The 19,188-nt window shown below is 38.5% G+C and overlaps 2 protein-coding genes across 3 annotated transcripts in view; one reads left to right on the forward strand and one right to left on the reverse strand.

Moving 5' to 3' along the window:
- STRN3 (striatin 3) overlaps positions 1-5,330 on the reverse strand; it is a 103,615-nt gene extending 98,285 nt beyond the window's left edge. For both annotated transcript variants that reach the window (XM_069464028.1, XM_069464018.1), the window contains exon 1: positions 4,886-5,330. In XM_069464028.1, coding sequence (XP_069320129.1) covers positions 4,886-5,167 — 282 coding nt within the window. In that variant the 5' untranslated portion in view covers positions 5,168-5,330. The remainder of the gene's footprint in view (positions 1-4,885) is intronic.
- Positions 4,574-19,188, forward strand: part of AP4S1 (adaptor related protein complex 4 subunit sigma 1) — a 42,434-nt gene continuing 27,819 nt past the window's right edge. The window contains exon 1 of the mRNA XM_069464038.1: positions 4,574-4,767. The gene's annotated coding sequence lies outside the window, so the exon portion shown is untranslated. The remainder of the gene's footprint in view (positions 4,768-19,188) is intronic.

Here is a 19,188-nt window from a genome sequence, read left to right on the forward strand (position 1 = left end):
GTGGTCCCCAACCCCTTGGCTGCAGATCCCAGGAACCTGGCTGCACAGCACGAACAGAGCCACAGGTGAGCCAGCGAAGGACCACCTGCACCCATAGCCACTCCCCATCGCTTGCAGCCCCGCCCAAGCCCCGCCCCCGTCAGATCAGTTGGGGCATCAGACCTTCATAGGAGCAGGAATCTCACTGCAAACTGCACATGAGAGGAATCCAGGTTGCCGCACTCCCCAAGAGAATCCAACGCCTGATGATCTGAGGTGGAGCTGAGACAGCAACACGCCCCCCCCCCCAAAAAAACTGTCTTCCACAAAACTGGTCCCTGATATCAAAAAGGTTGGGGACTGGTGCTCTAAAGGCAGCCTAAAGTTTAAATCCCAGCTCTGCTGCCTCCTAGCTGCATGATCTTGGGCAGATTATTTAACTTTTATGCCTCAATATTTTGGTGTCAGAAAAAAGAAAAAACAATTTTACCAACTTCACTGAGTTGTTTTGAGGATTAAATGAGTACATGCTGAAGCACTGGAGTCACACTTAGCAAACAGTAAACAATAAATGTTAGATATTATTAAGATGGTAAATGGTAGCTAAAATCTGATTTCAAATTAAATATACAGTATGAAAACAAAACAGAACCAGAACTCCAAGTAACAACAACTGGGAACAAAGGAAAAGAAACATGAAGAAAAGTGATAAGTGGACCAAAGGGAAAAGAGAGTGAAAGCAAAAGGAAAGAATTTTGAGGAAGAATTAGTCAACAGTACAAAGTGTTGGTTCAGTACATATATACGGTCTGTAGAACAACAGTATTTGGCAATTTGAAGGTCACTATCAACAGAAAAAATAGGGTTCTACAAAGTTCAGAAGAAAGGAGAGAGTAGAGCAAAAAGGCAGACTATAGACTGAAGTTAATGGGTAAGTAAGAGGAGAATAAAGAGAATGCTGTAGAGATCAGTGGTCCCCAAACTTTTGTTTTTAAAGGCTTCAAAGAGCAACATGGAAAGTGACATAAAGTTGTGGACTCTTAATTCTATCAAAAAATGTTAACTGTATTATCATCATTTGAAATAGGAAACTGCATAACACCAAAAATGTATGAAGACTAAAAATCCCAGAAAAAAGAGAGCACCTTTATGAAAAATACTACACTGTTCTGACTTTTGTTGTAATTTCAAAGTAAATTCATAAAAATCTTGTTATGGGAAAGGCACCAGGATTTGCAAATCACTATTCTAAACCAGCCTTTGAAAACCTTGACAATAAAAAGTGCAAGGGAAACAGTTCAAGTTTTCTCCCCTTAAAAACGAAAAGCTCAATTTATGTCTAAGCAAAATATTTCCTATTAACTTAAGGATATTTAGGCAGCAACATCTGTCACGTTATGACCAACCTGTATGCCAGAGGGTGCAAACAAATTTTTTACTTTTGCTGGAGAATCAGTAGTTTTAGAATATAAGCTCCAGGACTATATTTTCTATATATTAACTATATCATATTCTTATAGTTGGGAGACAAGCGTTTTGGATATGCCATAATATATAAAGTATATTTATACCATTTAATGGTATATGATATGCCATTAATACCATATAAAGCATATTCATACCATAAAGTATACCATAATATATAAATAAAGTATATTTATTACATAACAAGAACTACAGAAAACAAAATACCAGGACATATTTGTAATATATTAACACATAAAGTAGGCCTGGCACATCATGAAGGCTCAATAAAGCTTTATTGAAATGCATTCAAGTGGTATGTACCACATAATGCTAGACAAACTATGTCAGATTCCATATCTATTAAAAAAAAATGCTAAGACAACAGTTTACCTGGTAGTTTTAAGAGTGATGATAAGACCATACGCTGGCTTTGGAATCAGACAGACCTGGGTTCAAATCTCAGCTGCAATATTTTACAGCTGGGTAACCTTGGCAAAGTTATTTAACCTATCTAAATTAAATTGTCTCATCTGTAAAATAGGAATACCTATCTCATAAGTTTATAGTACTGATTAAATGGCAGTTATAATTTTTATATAACATGAATTACCAGAATTCCACAGATAGTCCATCTTTTTTCAAGCCCTAGAACAAATTAATCCAGATCTCTGGAGGGTAAGAGGACTGTACATTTTTTAAAGTTCCACAAGTGATTCTGACAGGCACTCCTCTTTAGAAACCCTTGTCCTGGAACCTTAATAACAATGCTTTACCTGAGTCCAAACTAAAGGAATCGTCATAGACATAAAAGAGCTTTAAGACAAGATCCTTTAGTTTAGTTGGAAGTTTCTAAGACAGACCCCTACCTTAAAAGTCTTCTATTCTTTTTCATAGAATAGAATCACATAGCAAAGTTCCATTTTAGTATCTTTTCAAAAGCCAGAGAAAATGATTCCATATTAAAATTTTACATCAAAATCAGGTATATCTTATTCTCTTCATGTTCATTATTGAAATTATTCATAATTATGAACACTTTAAAAATATGTGTAGATGAACAGTGTATCCAGTGCTATATGTAAGAATAAGTAACTTGTCCTATTTCTGGACAAGTTATCTTTCTTAGGAATAAGTTTACAGTTAAAATCCATTGATACTTCACTGAAACTCTTCCATAAATTTTTTATTCAACACATACATTTTAAAATATGTATCTCACAAGCAATCTTACTAAAGATTGAAGGTACCTAAAGCAAACTCAAGATTCCAGAAGCAAACAGGAAACCCTATTAACTCAATAAAATATTTTAAAGAACTGTATAGCACAAAACAACAAACACAAATATTAATGTTTTATTCCAAAAGAATCAGTACGAAATAATGAAAATCCCTATAAAAAATTAAGAGTCCAGAAACACTGTAGGACTTCTCCAAAACACGCAAACAAACTTAGAATGGCTATATTATTAATAGAACTACTGTGCCAATAGTAGATCAACTGAAAACAAGCAAGCAAAAGGAATCTTCCTTAAAGGACTTTTCCATTCCTGTTAAGGAGAGAACTGAAAGGGAAAGCAAGGGCCAGAGCAGATAATATGGGCTTCATTAACATATAGTAGGTTTTATTAATTCAGACACAAGTAACACATTTTCTCAGCTACATTGTTAAAGCTTACTGAAAAGTGTTAAATCCCAAACTTGCACACCACAGTACAAAGGTCAAAAAACTTTAACAGGCAGTGGTGAAGTATTATTTAGTGGGCCCAAGCCTTAATGCATTTGTCAATGCAATTTTTAAAAAATAAATGCTTTACTAACTTCGCTCACACAGAAAATTAAGTTTGCAGCATGGAGTAGCAGATAAGTGGTATACTAACAGAACTCTATAAGTCCCAAGTATTTTAAAGCAGACTGTACACGAAAGAAACATACAATTTTGACTTAAGCTTTTCAAAAGTTATTTTTTTTAACTTTTAAAAAGTTAAAAAAAAAAAAAAGCGCCCCATACTATATCAAAGCACAATTCTAAAACGCTGAATTAACTAACAGGTGTTATAATTTTTTTACTTCTTAAATGTCAAAATATGTAAGTAGTTTTACTTTTTAAAAGTTGAACTTCACCCACTTTGTGGAGTCAAATAAAAGTTTACTAGTTCAAAACCAAACTAAAGAGACTCAATTTGTTTGAGGATACCCTCTCTACGATAATCCAATCTTCCTTCTTTCAACACTCTATTTTTCCTATTCACCGTAGGTATACGACATCTATGACAGCGAACAATACTGCTTACATCCTAAATAGTAACAACAGTTTGAAGAACAGGTGCGAAACTATTTAGATGCACGCTTTCTTCTACTATGCCTAAATTTGTCCAGGGAAGGGATTTAAAAATAAACACAAATACCCAAAAAAGTTAATCTTAATAATCTTTTCCCCAAAAATGCAGCAAACTTGTCCAAGATATGAGCCGTAAACTAACAAAGTCTTTCAAAAGTTAGGTAAGGTAGCCTATCAAAGGTTCACATCATGAGAAATGAAGTCAGGCTCAACTATGAAGGGTCCCCAGGACATTTAACTTTGCTTCTGCATGAGTTAGTAACGTGAGCCAAGTACGTTTTACTTCAAGCTAACATTAAATCTTTTCTCAGTTGTTTTATAAATACAGCACAGACTGTCTAGTTTGGCTTTTTATGAGTAAAGAAGGGGATTTGTAGAGCTAGGGAGACGTCTAGTGAAGGGTACTCTAAAAGAAAAATGCAGTGTTGAAAGCGTTGATGAGTCACTAACTAGCGAATAACTAGAGAATCCGAGTAAGGTAGCATCTCAGGTAAGAAGGTACTTAAAGTTGACAGTGGGAAATGAAAACTTCACAGGTCAGCGGCAAGCCATTGTGCTTGGTAGCAGCCCTGGAAAGCAGCGTGGCTGTCTGTCAAGGGGCAAGTGCGTACCAAACCGGAGGGAGGGGGGCAGACATGCCAAATAGGAAAGGGGGGGTGGTCCGGGAAAGGTAGTAGGATGCCCAGCCCAGTTCCTCTCCTCAGGTTCTTCATCTAAAGAGGAGCAAACAAAAGCAAACTCTGTGCCCAACAGCCCCAAACCGGACTCTCCCACAGAGAGGTACTCGGCCCCAAGTCCCGAAGGCCCTGGAAGGCCGCCTCCGGAGGAGCCCCCGCAGACGCCATGCTAAAAGCCAAAATGGCTGCCCCGAGGAAGCCCGCACCGCGTAGCTAGAGAGGGTTGGGGAGCAAGATTCTGCGGGAAAGGGGGAGGGGGACTCCAGAAAAAGCCGTTGCCAGGACCAGCACCCCGGAGCAGCACAGGTAGGTTCCTCTCGGCCTCCCAAGGCGCGGGCTCCAGCTGAGGGGAGTCCCGGCCCCACCCCCCCGGCGGGGAACCCCGCCGCCGCAGCCGTCCCGCACACCGGCCCCAGCGAGGTACCTGCAGTTCGGCCCGCTCCACCTCCCAGTGCGCCCGCTCCATCTCGAACCGAGCCCACTCGTGCTGGATGTAGTGCAGTATCCCTGGTATGGTGTACTGCTGCGGCCGGGACAGCTCGGGGCCTGCCGCGGGACCCGCTCCCTCGGAGGCCGGAGGACCCCCACCGCCCGCCGGTCCATTCCCCCCTGGCGAAAGGCTCAGGTTCCCCGCCGGTCCCTGCGGCTGCCGGGGAGGGGCCGCCATCCCGGGGCCGCCACCACTGCCTCCGGCAAGCTCGTCCATTGTGTGTGGGGCCCCGGCCGGGGCGCAGGGCGAGACGCCAACAGCCGGGGGAAGGGCCGGAGAGGGTGGCCCCGCGCTGGCGGCGGGGTGGAGGCCGGCCTAGAGAGGGGCGGGGAGGGGGTCGTTGCTGTGTGCCTGCCGTGGGTCAGAGCAGGGAGCTGCCGGCCGCCGCCATTACAATCCCTCCTCCATCTGCCCGTCTCACTCACTCACTTTAGGGGAGGGGGGGCCGTAGCGGGAGGGGGAGAGGGAGCAGGGTTCGGAAGGGTATAGACGTAGGGCCGTCGCTGCCGCACAGCATGCCGGGTAGAGAACGCCGCCGCCGCCGCATGCTTAATAGCCAAATAGAGTCCGGCCTCACCCTACGCAGGCGTACTGAGAAGACACTCCGGGTCGCCGTTAGAGGGCGGGGGAGGCAATCAGGCTCCACCCCTGGGCCCGCCCTCAGACCGGGTCCGGGAGTCTGGCGGCGGTTACTGGACTTTGGGGCTCGGACTCAGGTTTAGGAGTGAGTCGGCCCTGGGCTTCTTGGTTATCAGTTTCCTTGGCGTAGGTAGACCCCAGGCGGTTTCCCAGCAGAGGGTCTCATCCGTGTTGCCTGCCTTCCGAGCTGGGTATTGATCTGGCTGGTGGCTCTGGCCGGCCGCAACCCGTCCTGAATTCCTGACGTTTTTTTCGCATTCTTTGCGTGTTTCAGGCAGTCCCAAAGGGTCGGCCCTCTTTCTCTGTCGGTCCCTCGCTCTATCTGTGGTTTCTTAGCACCAATTTCTGAGATTTGAGAGACGTTCTCTTTTGGCAAATAGCCCAGATCCTTCCGCACGTGGTGACTGATTCCTCGTCTCTGTGTGGAGACCAGGCTTTGGTCCCATTTCTGTGCGCCCGGTCCCGCGTCATAACTTGTTCCACTTTGTGTCCTCTCTTCTTTCCTATTCTGGGATGGGTAGTGTTTGGAAGGGTTGGAGAGGAACAGAGGCGATGGTTTTCATTTTTTGAGGGGGAGAAGGTAGTGAAATCCTTTAGGTCTTGACGATGGTGGGCAAAAGGTAATTTTGAAGGAGACTGACTAGATTAAGAATTTGACGTTTGAGACGTGAATGAGCTCACAAATATTGTCATTAATGGCAGAATATTTTGATCGAAATAGAAAATAAAAGCATTGCGAATACAATTTAAAAACCTAAATGAACGGCTAAAGATGTTTTCCTGGGTCTTTAAATGTTATTTGAGTGAATATAATGTACATATTAGAAGACAAGGTTAATCTTTTAAGTACTGTAGTGGGTACTTTTATGTGCTTAGTTTCTCAGGAAATATCTTAATGCATTAGTTAAATTTCTGAAAGTTAATATAGCTAGTGAGCATTCGGTTGAAAAATAGGACAATAATAATATTTAACAACATAAAGGAAAAGAGGTCCAGGAATTACAGCTATACAGGAAAATTGCATATAAAATTGGTTGCATTACTTTTTTTTTCTTCTCCACTGCAAAAGCTAATAAAATTTTCACTATAGAGTAATAGCTACCGATCACTCAGGATGTAATTTTAAAGAGATAAAGTAGTACATGTTACTTTATCATGTTATATACTTTCATGGAAAGCCAACTAGACTTGTTACCCATGCTGCCATGTTTTATTTCTATATGAAATAAAGTCTTAGTCACAGTACTACTACTAACAGTACTATTACTACCTTGTTAAGTTGGTTCTACAAACCTGAAACCTAGAAGTTATTCTAGTACCTTTGACTCAGCCCCCATATCCAGTTCCTTTCTCAGTAACATCCTATCCCATGTTATTCCTCTGCTTAAAATGTTTTAGCAATCTCCAATTTAGAATAAAGCCAAAATTTTAGCATATAAAGATGCTTCAAATTCTAGATGCATCCTGTCACCTAATCTACCATCACACCACCATGCCACCCCATTCTTCTCTCCAGTCAAACTATACTGTTTTTGGTCCCTCAAATGTGTGCTGTTTGATACCATAGCGATTTAACACATGCTGTGCTCCATTGCCCTTCTTTCCCTTCTTCCTTCAAAACTCAGCTCAAGCATTAGCTTGTCCAGGAAACCTTCCAGATCCCTGAATTAGACACCCTGTTCTATTCTAGTAGCATCGCATATTTATCTTTTTAATACTTATTACACTATATTTAAATCATCTTTATATTGGTTAATATCACTCATACTAAACACTATGAAAGCAAGACTTGCACGTAACAATAAGTTTTTGCTTTGCTCATGTATTTTTTAAAAATTTTTTGATTGGCTACTATTTTTCAGATACTCTGCTAGTCCCTGGTGATCCGCTATAAACCAAATGGACATAATCTCTGTCCTCACAAGAGTTTCTAGTCTATTTTAAGCAAATTACTTAGCACCAACCACCCTGGCTTTCTCAATATCTTGTCCAGATCTGTCTTAAAACTACCTTTTTTTAACTTGAAGTGTGCTCCTTATTTCAAGAATTTCAGTTAAACATGTCTACATTCACTTTAACCATGGTTTTATAAATGTCAATGATGCAGTCCTTGGCTATGTTCTTTCTAGACCGTAGAGTCATTTATATACAGGATTGCAGCTTCATAGAGGGGCAGGGCCCATGCCCCTCTTGTTTGTAACCCCCAATATCAGAGAAAGGGTGGACTCCCAATAAATGTTTGATGAATAACTTAAATTTAGACTAGATTAATATGAATATTTTCCCTTCAATTCAATCTTTTTTTTTTTTTTTTTTTTTTAGTTTTTGTTGTCATTATACCAGCTGTCTCAAGATTCAATGAACGGGCCGGGCGCGGTGGCTCACGCCTGTAATCCTAGCACTCTGGGAGGCCGAGGTGGGCGGATCGTTTGAGCTCAGGAGTTCGAGACCAGCCTGAGCAAGAGCGAGACCCCATCTCTACTAAAAAATAGAAAGAAATTATATGGACAGCTAAAAATATATATAGAAAAAATTAGCCGGGCATGGTGGTGCATGCCTGTAGTCCCAGCTACTCGGGAGGCTGAGACAGCAGGATCCCTTGAGCTCAGGAGTTTGAGGTTGCTGTGAGCTAGGCTGACGCCACGGCACTCACTCTAGCCTGGGCAACAAAGTGAGACTCTGTCTCAAAAAAAAAAAAAAAAAGATTCAATGAACGGAACTGCCCAGTTTTAAAGTAAAGGACACCAAGATTTTCTTCTTTGTTGGGAGAATGTTTCATAAATTATTTATGTTGTGCTTTGTGTCCAAGACTCCTGAGAACACTGCAGTGAGCTTCTAGACTCTTGTCTTCTGTAGGTAATGAGCTTTCCAAAACCACATTATCACCTACAACTCACTTAATTGGAACTCTGTCCCTAAACTGTGGCTTAGTCATTTCCTCTTTCAGTCTCACCTTTGAAACTTCCTATTTGTGCTGTCCTTTCATCAGTCCTGTTCATCTCTCCTCCATCCCCATAGATTCTCCCAGTTTCAATCTACTGCCCATGATCTTCAAGAACGTCTATAAATGCCATCAATTTAGAATTTTAGATGGTTTTTCTCTCCTATTAGCTAATCTGAGAAATTATGTGCTTGTTCTATTTTTGACCAAAGAGGGACTTGTCATATTTCATATGTATGTATTAATGTCAGCAAAGGTACCTTAAGGAATTCCAGGCTTTTAAGTCAGGAGTAGATAAAACTCAGATGCCTTCTTACCACTTATTCTAATACCTGATGTTCAAAGAAGTTTGACCCTGCATTTGAGAAATATATAGCTCCCTGTAATTACTCATCTGAACATACAATTTTCTATCTTGCTGACTATGTACCTGGCATCCTTCTACCAAAGAGCTGAAACCGGTTCGTTCACAAACACTAATGTAATCATCTTTTACATCATCTGCAAAGACTGTGACAAGTATTTTCATCTCCATGGTGAAGAGAGAAAACTGATAGAGTTCTTGTTCACTTCAGCAAGTCCTTAGTAGACTATGAAGTAGTTCTCACTCTTACGTCAGTGAATGTATATATGTATTTTGAAATAAACTCTTCCTTCACTATTCTGCCTTGTACTGTCCTATGATGAATGGCTTCAATATTACTGCCTCTGGTTTCCAAATCGTTTATATGTTTGAAATTATTTTTAGATAGTTTCAGGGTAATTCAGTCACTTAGGGAAATGACATAGCGTTTACATTTGTAAACAGAGACAGCAGGCAAATATTAGCACCCAGAGAAAGAGCTAATGTGTGTTCAAAAACCAAAGGAGCAAAATGTATAATGGGCATGGAACAGAAAAGGAGGCATCTTTGACCTGCACCATGTTTTAACCTGCCAAATAAGATAAGGTATTTACTTCCCATTACAGTAATTGTCCATGGCTAAGAAAATTGTAGAAATACATGCAAGGCAGTTAAACCATTCAGATAATATATTGTGTGGAAAAGGAAAATGACCTTCACAAATTATAAAAAACAGACACTAAAACCTTTAGGACACTCAGCACGCTATATAAAATTCTAGTCCAAGTTCATTCTGGAATTGTCTCCTGGGTAATATGAGTCAGAAAAAAATAGGCTGTAATGATAATGTATAATAGCTAACACATAGAGATGTCAAAATTGAAAAGAAAAAAAAATTAAAAAAGATTGCCTGAAGCCAAGTCCCTCCTGGACATTGGCTAAGAGTGAACAACCAGGTCTGTAGACACGAGAGCAAAATGACTGGAAAATGTGACTGAATGGGAAACTGCCAAAACTTTCCTAGGTAATAATTTAACAGGCTTGGTTTGTCTCTCATTGGAGCAGCAGGGGAGAATGTTCAAAAGAAGGATACCAGACATGGACACCTGGCCCCCGAAATCTATACTAGAGACAGTGCTCCCTTCGAGAATGTTTTAAATTGGCATTAATTCATAAAAACATATTTTTTATAAAAACATTTTTAAATGATGGTAAACTTTAGTTTTGTCTTTTTATTAATAGGCTAACCTATTACATGACAATTACCTCACAAAAAAAGAGATCAAAGAATTCTTTAGAGGCAGTTAAAATAACTCCTACTGCTCTTTGTTTCTTTTATAGGTTTTTGTATAATAATTGGATATTTTAAATTGTGTAATAGACTTTTTTTACTTTTTATTTTGAAAAATTTGAATCATGCAAAAACAGAAAAAAGACTAATGAACTCCCATTGTCAATAATTACAAGATTTTGCCATGCTTATTTCATCTATGCTACTTTTTTTCTATGTGAGGAAAATTTTAAAGTAAATCCTAGACTTATTATTTCACTGGTACATACTTCAAGTATCTTTAACAGATTAGGAGCTTTTCTTATTTTTTAACATGCCATAATACCATTATCACACTGATGAAATTAATGGTAATTCCTTTATACAGCATAATCCCCAGTCCGTATTCTATTTCCCTTGATTATTTCAAAAAAATTTTTTTAGAGAGTTAGTGATTTCAAATCAGGATCCAAACAAAATCCATGTTTCATTTGGTTGTTATGTCTTTGTCTTTTTTACTATTTGCCTCCCCATGATTCCCCATCATCATGCCATTTATTTGTTGAAAAGACCAGGTTATTTATCCTGTAGGATTTCCTACATTTGGCTAATTGTAATTTGGCAAAATAATTTTGGCAAAAATACTTCTCCATTGGACATACAATGTACTTCCTATTGCATCACACCAGGCGGCACATAATGTCTAGTTATCTCAGCAACGTTACTAAACTTGGTCAGCCTGACCTAGCTATTGTCAGCCTTACCTAGCTAGCTAGCTATTAACATACATGCTGTGGTCTACCCTCTCGGTGCGGGGCCTGTCCTTCTGCAAAGGAGCTTCCATTGGGTGTTTCTGAGAGCTTTAGGGTCCTGGATGGGAGCTTCCCTTGCACTCCTTGGCCCATGGGACCCTAGCAGGCCTCCTCCCAGTTCCCACTGTGGTTCTTAGGTTCACTCTTACTCTAGCGGGGCTCTTTCCTTTGAGTGATGACTTGGTGGTGATTTCTGGGTTCTTTGGGGCTTGTGACCCTCACAAGTCCTCATTTTCTAACCTCTACTTCTGCCAGGACATGCACGCGGTCGCATGTGGCCTCTCTCTCTGTCTCTCTCTCTCTCTCTCACACACACACACACACACACACACAGACACACACACACACACACACACACACACACACACGACCTCTACTCTTTATCCTCTGCCTTTTCTAGTTGCAACCTTAGTATGGCCCTGCCCATTAGTGTTCTAGAGTTCCAGGGGACGTTTTTTTTCTCCTGGTTTTTGGTAAAGATGTTGCCTGTGAATGTGTTCTTTTGCTGTCCTAGTTGCTCTCACTGTTTTTGTGAGGGGATCCCAAAACTACTCTGCTGCCCTCACCCCTGCTTTCTTTGCCTCTCCTCACTCTTGCATTTTTATATTTTAAATTGCCTGCTTTTTAACCTAAAGTTGTATATTATAGCCCTGCTATTGAAATATTTTTATCTGAAGTAATTGTGACATTTTTACTATTTCAAAAATTATGAAATATAAATGAGTATAAATTTAAGTATGAATATGTTCTGGGCAACAAACAGTTGGACATGCTCTTGTCTGACAACTTTAATCTCCTATTTACATTTTTAGCAGGAGCTGTAACATGTTGCTATACTTTATTGTGAAATTCGGAATAGAAAAAAGTGCTTCGGGCTAAGGACAGCCAGGCAGACCATGGAAAGGCTGTTTTCTACTCTGACATCTGATCTGAATGAGAATGGTACCAAGTTTACATCTGTAAACTTGCCATGGACCTTTGCCTGGTATGTTTTATTAGAAGTAGAAAGGGAGATTATTAGCTCAACTCTCTAAAAGAGCAGATCAGACTTAAGAATTTTGGAAGTATTAGATCCAATCACAAATGTTAAACACACCATAGTGAATGTAGTAGTTAGAAATTTATTGTCCTAAACTTTCACATTATCTGATTGATCCACTTCTTGGGCATTTTAGGCTCCTGTTGAGATCAACTAAAAGCAAATAATCCGTTAGAATTGCACCTTTTGTGATATGCTCTAGGATCAAGATCACAACTACCAAAACATGCATATTAGCCAGTAAAAGCTTTTGTGTAGAAGGTACAACTGGCCAGAGCTAAATTCACACTAGTGAATGGGAAGTGACCTTATGCATCCATGGTCCTATTGTAACCATCCCTGAATCACTAGTCTTAGGGCAAACCCAGAGGTAATGAGCATTGGGGGAGAGCACAGACTTTGAAGCCATACTAACTGAACTTAGGTCCTTCCTGCAGCATTTTACTGAGTGGCCTTTGGCACGTAACTAAGTTTTCACATCTGAAAAGTGGAGATAAAAACACTCTCTAATTCACAGAGCTATTAGGAGGATAAAATGAATGTAAGTAAAGTGTTTAAAACAATGCCTGGCACCTAATAAGCACTATGTAAGCATTTTCTCTTGTTATTATCTTCTGTTCCTGAGTTGGTACGTTGGGTCTTATTAGCACATTATAAAGAGTGAATAATGCCTTTCAAGTTATAGCAATGGAGGACTTTCACAACTATTAATCAAACATTGGAAGCATTAATTACTCATTTAAGTTAGTTGTGGCCATGTCACTCACAAATAAAAATCCTGTTGGGTAAGTAAACTGATCCCCAAATTGAAGTTTAACACAGTCATTTTTGTGTTTCATTTCTTCTTGAAGAGCTATGAGCTGCAAAAATAATTTGTTATTGGAGCCCTAATTTTCTAAATGATATCCTCAGGCCCAAAAATAGTAATCTAGCTTTTTAATAGAGTTTGATTTTAACTCAGGAAACACTTTATTTAATTAGGAAGATCTTAAATACATAACTGTAGTTTCATAGTGTTATTTTCTTATATACTTTTAGGAAAAAATTCACATGGTAATTAATTTTTCCCCAGGTAATGTGAACATTAGAGTAAAAGACTTTGTAATGGTGAAACAAATTAATTGCATATAAATTGTGGAATGATTATTTTACAGAAAGTCTCCATAATTCCAGGACTATACTTAAATTCATTTAATTCATTTATAGTTAACTTGTCAGAGATAGATTTTGTGTAAAGTGAGATTCCTCTGCATCTTAGTGAAGTTTTGTTTGTTTCTTCTTTGTTTAGTACAAAACTATAGGAGCCATAAGTGAATCAAATTTTAATTCTAAATTCCTTTAGTTTGATTTAAACTTAAAATCTTAAATCTGTAACATTGCACTTGACCCTGTAAGAACATTCATAGACCTGTCATTTGAATCCTAATGCAATGCAATTAGACGATCACTACCCTTCAGAAGAAAAAACTACACTGTAGAAGAAATATATCTTTGTATATATTCACAGTTTTCATTGAGAATCAGATATCCAATAATAATTAAACAAAATTAAGCCAGGAGCGGTGGTGTCCACCTGTAACTTCAGCTACTCAGGAAGCTGAGGCTAGAGGATCATTTAGCCCCAGAAGTTCCAGACCAGCCTGGGCAATATAGCAAGACTCCGACTCAAAAAAAAAAATTAACAAAATTAGATAACTTAAGAAATACAGAAGCTAAATATATCAGCATCCAGAACATCTGGGCCAGGTGCAGTGGCTCATGCCTATAATCCCAGCACTTTGGGAGGCCAAGCTGGGAGGATCACTTGAGCCCAGGAGTTTGAGGCTGGAGTGAGCTATGATTGAGCCACTCCACTCCAGCCCGGGCAACAGAATGAGAACTTGTCTCTGAAAAAAAAAAAATCTACAACATCTGGTTCGAAATATTTCTGATTTGAGAGGGGGAAATTGATTCACCATTTAACAGCAATGAGAAGTAATCCATAGTAATTCTAGTTCTCTTCTGGAGTTCTTCCTTTGTAACATCACGTATATCACAGAGAACCATTGTAACATGACAATAGGAAGTCCTGAGAGGATCGTAGCCATAACACCTCTACAATCTCTGGTCCCTGCTCCCTATTCTCTAAAATTAAGATATTGGGGCTGGTCTGAAGATAGTGAGTTATCTCAATTGGTTGTTGAGTCAGTTACAGATCTAACTCCTTGTTCTACTCTTCCCCCTTTTTACTACTGCACCTGACTAGTCTTAAAAATAGATAGGTAAATAAAATTAAGATATTGGATTGCCTAGTTGATCCAAAAATTTGGCCAGACTAAGTGGCTCATGCCTATAATCTCAGCACTTTGGGAGACTGAGGCGGGAGGATCACTTGAGGCAGTTCAAGACCAGCCTGGGTAACAGAGAGAAACCTTGTGTCCACTAAAAACAAAAAAATTAGCTGGGCGCCTAAGGAGGCTGAGGTGGGAGGATAGCTTGAGATCAGGAGTTGGAGGCTGCAGTGAGCTGTGATCATGACACTGCACTCTAGCCTGGGCGACAAAATGAGACCCCAGCTCTTAAAAATAAAAAAAAAATTGATGAAGAGTTTTTATCACTAAGCACAAATATTTCATTTGTATGACTAACTTAGAATAAGATTCCCCACACAAGGGTTTTTCTTCTGTATTTCTAACCTGCCCACATTTTGTCAAAGTAGAAATTTAATTTAAACCTATTTTAACATTATTTTCAATTTCATAATAAATTATCCTTGGTACTAAAACCAAATAGAAGAAAAGTAATTTTAGAAGAAGAAATTTCATTTTCATTTTGAAAGATAGACATTACTATTTTCATTATGTGTAGTGATGGAAAGTTCAAGTCTGCTTGCAAGCAGCTTTTCTGTCCTAAGAGTGGAAGATAGAATACAATGGTGCAAGTTGCTTTTAGGTGTGGGGAACAGATACTAACAACAACACATGCAAACGTGCATATGCACAGGTGGCCACACGCTCCAGCCATTACCAGTTTGTATCTTTAAACTTTTCATACCTCTGACCATCACCAGATCCAGATAGTTCCTCTCTGGTGAAGGACTATCTACTCTTTAATCTCTCCATCCCCCACTCCACATACACAGAGATGACTAAGGAATAAAAATAAAACAAGCGCTTTCAATCAGACAATGTAATGGTCTATTTATAGTGTATAAATTCTTCATCCTCAGTTTTTCTATTTAATGCCCAGCCTGAATCATATTGCTGTAAAGATCTTTAAAATTTTTCAGTTCGCTCTCCTAATTTATGATAGAAAATCTGATACTTGAACTTCTCCAAATATACAGTATCTACCTTTTTCAGTAAAACTTCTGACTTTTCTCTGCTTTATTAATGTGTATTTTAAAGTTACAAATAACCATACTTATTTGGAGTTATACTGTATCTCGGACCAAAGCTTGATCAGACTTTTTGGTCAGTTTACCAAAATAGCTTTATATCAGCATCCGAGAGTCACACAAAGCTTTAGAAATTTTTCAGATATACTGCTAGAAAAATAGTAGACCAGACTATTAAAGTTTATTCTCAAAGTATTTTCTTAATTTTTCTACAGAACTGGTAGCTTCAAGATTTCCGCAAACCCTGAATTTGATTGGAATTTAACATTTTAAAGTGTTTTTAAAACTATTGAAGTAAAAAAGAAGCAACACACATACAAATATGTTTAATGCCAAGTTAATAAAATATGGCTGAAATATTTGTTGACCCAGGGATTTAGCAGAGAGTAAAAGTCCTAGCAGAAGCTACTTAAAATGTACTCTCTATAGTGGTAACATCTGTATTTAAAAAAATGTACTCTGAATAATAAAGGAGAGATTTTGAGAGAGAGATTGAGAGGGGTGTCATGGATGGGGAAAAAAGGCAGAATAGGTGCCAGGTTTCTTGAAGTCAAAGTTCAGTAATCTTAGGATTGTCATAGAAGAATCTGTTGGGAAGAGAGTCTGACCTCCACTGGATGGGAGGATGAGAAGGGGAGGGGCTCTCTTGAGTGCTTCACATTTTCCTTATCTCATTTAGTCCTCACAATAACTCTCTGAGGAAGTTAGCATAATTCCTAGCTGACAGATGAAAAAACTGAATTGTAGAATTCAAGTAAATTCTGAGGCAAAAAACCAACTATTTTAGTGTATAAAAAATAGATATTACAAACTCTGAGGGAGGTGCTCCAAATTGGATGAAAATCTGCTACTGACCATTATTATTTCCTCCCATTTCAGGATGAGAAATTCAGAAATAGCTTACTTGGACGCTGATGGGATGAATCAATATGGTGTGGCAATTACAATCTAGCAGTTGCTGTTATTATGTTTCCTGTGTTTGGGCCATGCTGAATAGATGATCTCAGCACATCCATTTTGAAAAGCTGAACATATTCTAAAAAAATATGACATTTAGAAATCTCACAATAAATGAAATGATAGCTTCATTATTCAGAGTAAACATTTATTATACAGCTGGATAACTTTGTAAAATTATATAATTCAACTCAATATTTTTAAAACTGTGTGTATGTGACACAAAAAGTACATCTCTTAAAACTTGGGAAATGTAAAGCAAAGTAACAACAGAGAATAAAAAATTGCCCCAATCCTAAAATGCATTTTGCTATAATCCTTCCTTTTCTGCTTATTATTGCATAGTATCTCTGGACTCTCCAGAGATAGGGTTTCTTGATAGACGCTCACAAGTGCTCCAGGGAGTAGGATCAACACATTGTATGTCTATTCTTAATAAGCCAGGTATCATGCATTTGATTCAATGGTCCTGTCAACCTAATGTGTTCCAAGGATACCTCATCACATTCTCCAAGACAGACCTTGTGAAGAGTGTCAGGTTTGGAGCAGACCTGGCAGTATATTCTTTATTTTGCAAGAAATGTCTTCTGTGATTTTTTTTTAAACATTTAAAATTACCATGTCTATTAGCTAAAAGATAATAGGAAAGAGTGAAGTATAAACATTGAGAATAGAAATAAAAATGAACCTCATACCTAAACATCTGCATTATACTGATAGAAATTTAAATATTTAAACTATATAACCAAAAAAGGATACATAGACTTACATACTCAGACACACAAACAAACCCTTTTCACCTCAATACAAATATGTATATCTCTCTGACCTCTCCTTTTTTTAAAAAAAAAACAAACGAATTTTTTATTTAGAATAATTTTTGATTTACAAAAGTTACAACGATAGTACAGAGAATTTTTTATATGCCCTCACCCATGTCCCCTAATGTTACCATCTCACATTACTGTGGAACAATTCTCAAATCTAAGAAACCAACATAGGTAGCATTATCATAACTAAATTCAAACTTTGTTCATATTTCACCAATTTTTCCAGTAAAGTCCTTTTTCTGTTCCAGCATCCCCTCCAGAATAAACATTTATTATACAGCTGGATATTATGATATTGCATTTAGTCTTCATATCTCCTTGATCTTCTCTATCTGTGACAGTTTATCAGTCTTTCCTTGTTTGTCATGACAGTGACACATTTGGGGAACACTGGTCAGATAAAATGTCCCTCAGTTGTCTAATGTATGTTCTCATGATTAGAAGGAGGTTATGGGTTTGGGGGGAAACGTACCACAGAGATTAAGTACCCTTTTCATCTCATCACATCAGGGATACACAGTGTTCACATGACATCACTGGTGACATCATCATTTGGTTAAGGTCGTGTTTAGCGGATTTCTCCACTGTACAGTTATTTTTTCTGTTGCCACACTATTATAATGTTGCTAGAAACATTTTTATGCATATATATTTTAATTATACCTTAGGATAAATTCCCAAGACCGGAATGCTTGGGCTAAAAGGTAGAATCATTTTTATGATTTTTTTCATTTTACTACGTTACAATGCAGAAAATGTGTAACAATTTAAAAGACCACTAAAAATTATAAATATGCATATGTTTGCCTGTAGTCTTATCAGTACTTTTTTCCTAATTTAATATATAAAGGGAAGAAATTAAAGAGATCAGTATACTAAATGTTTTACAAGAATTATATCATTTGCCTCATTAATTTTTGCCACCCCTCAGTAAGGTAGGCACTACTCTCAGTTGACAGTGCAAGGGCTGGGTGCCAGAGGCCCCAGCGGTTATAGCCAGAGGGCAGATACCAAAGGTCAAGTCCTGGAATATTGCCCAAGCCAGAGCTGGGAGAAGAAATCCAAACCAGGTTATTAAGAACAGAGACCAGAAAAGGAATGGGAGCCAAGGCACTGGATCAAATGAAGGGGATAAAAACCCAGGAAAACCTGAGCTAGATTGGTCAAATGGGAGGTCCTTTTCGATGAATTCCAAAACACATCTTTTAGTGACCTTTATAGGATCCAGCCACAACTTTGTGAGTAGAACAGATTCATTTAAAGATGCCAGAAGAGAATGGACACTAGGCTAGCTGCTTGACATTTTAGAGTTCATCAATCACATTTATTTAAAAAAAAAAAAATTGCTACACATGCATACATATTTACATGTAAATATATAGAGAAGGCCTGGAAGGGTATGCACTAGACTTAAAAACATTGCTTATATCTTGGGAAGATGAATGGGATTAGGGCAGTAGTTGGGATACCAGGGTACTTTATATGTCTGCTTTGTTTGAATATGTACATGATTTTTTTTAAATGAAAATTATTGCTAGAAAAAGCTTTAATTTATTCCTTCATTTATTTAATGAACATTTATTGGATGCTCACTGTATACTAAGCACTGTGCAAAGATCTGAAGCAAGATATGGATTCTACCTAAACGTTCACGTGCTAGTATAGTGTTTTTCAAACTTTGGATCACAGTCCTTCAGTGGGTTCTGAAATTAAAAATCAGGGCTGGGTATGGTGGCTCTGTAATCCTAGCACTTTGGAAAGCTGAGGTGGGAGGATCACTTGAGGCCAGGAGTTCGAAACTGCAGTGAGCTATGTGACGCCTCTATACTCCAGCCTGAGCAACAGAGCGAGACCCTGTCTCAAAAAAAATAAAAATAAACAAAAAAATTGTAACAAATGTACCATACTAATGTAATATGGTAATAATAGGGAAATGATAGTGGAAATAATAGTAACAGGGGAAACTGGGTGGCGGGTATATGGGAACTCTCTCTGTACTGTCTTTATAATTCTTCTGTAATTCTAAAACT

The sequence above is a fragment of the Eulemur rufifrons genome, chromosome 2 (assembly GCF_041146395.1).
Source record: "Eulemur rufifrons isolate Redbay chromosome 2, OSU_ERuf_1, whole genome shotgun sequence".
NCBI lineage: Eukaryota > Metazoa > Chordata > Mammalia > Primates > Lemuridae > Eulemur > Eulemur rufifrons.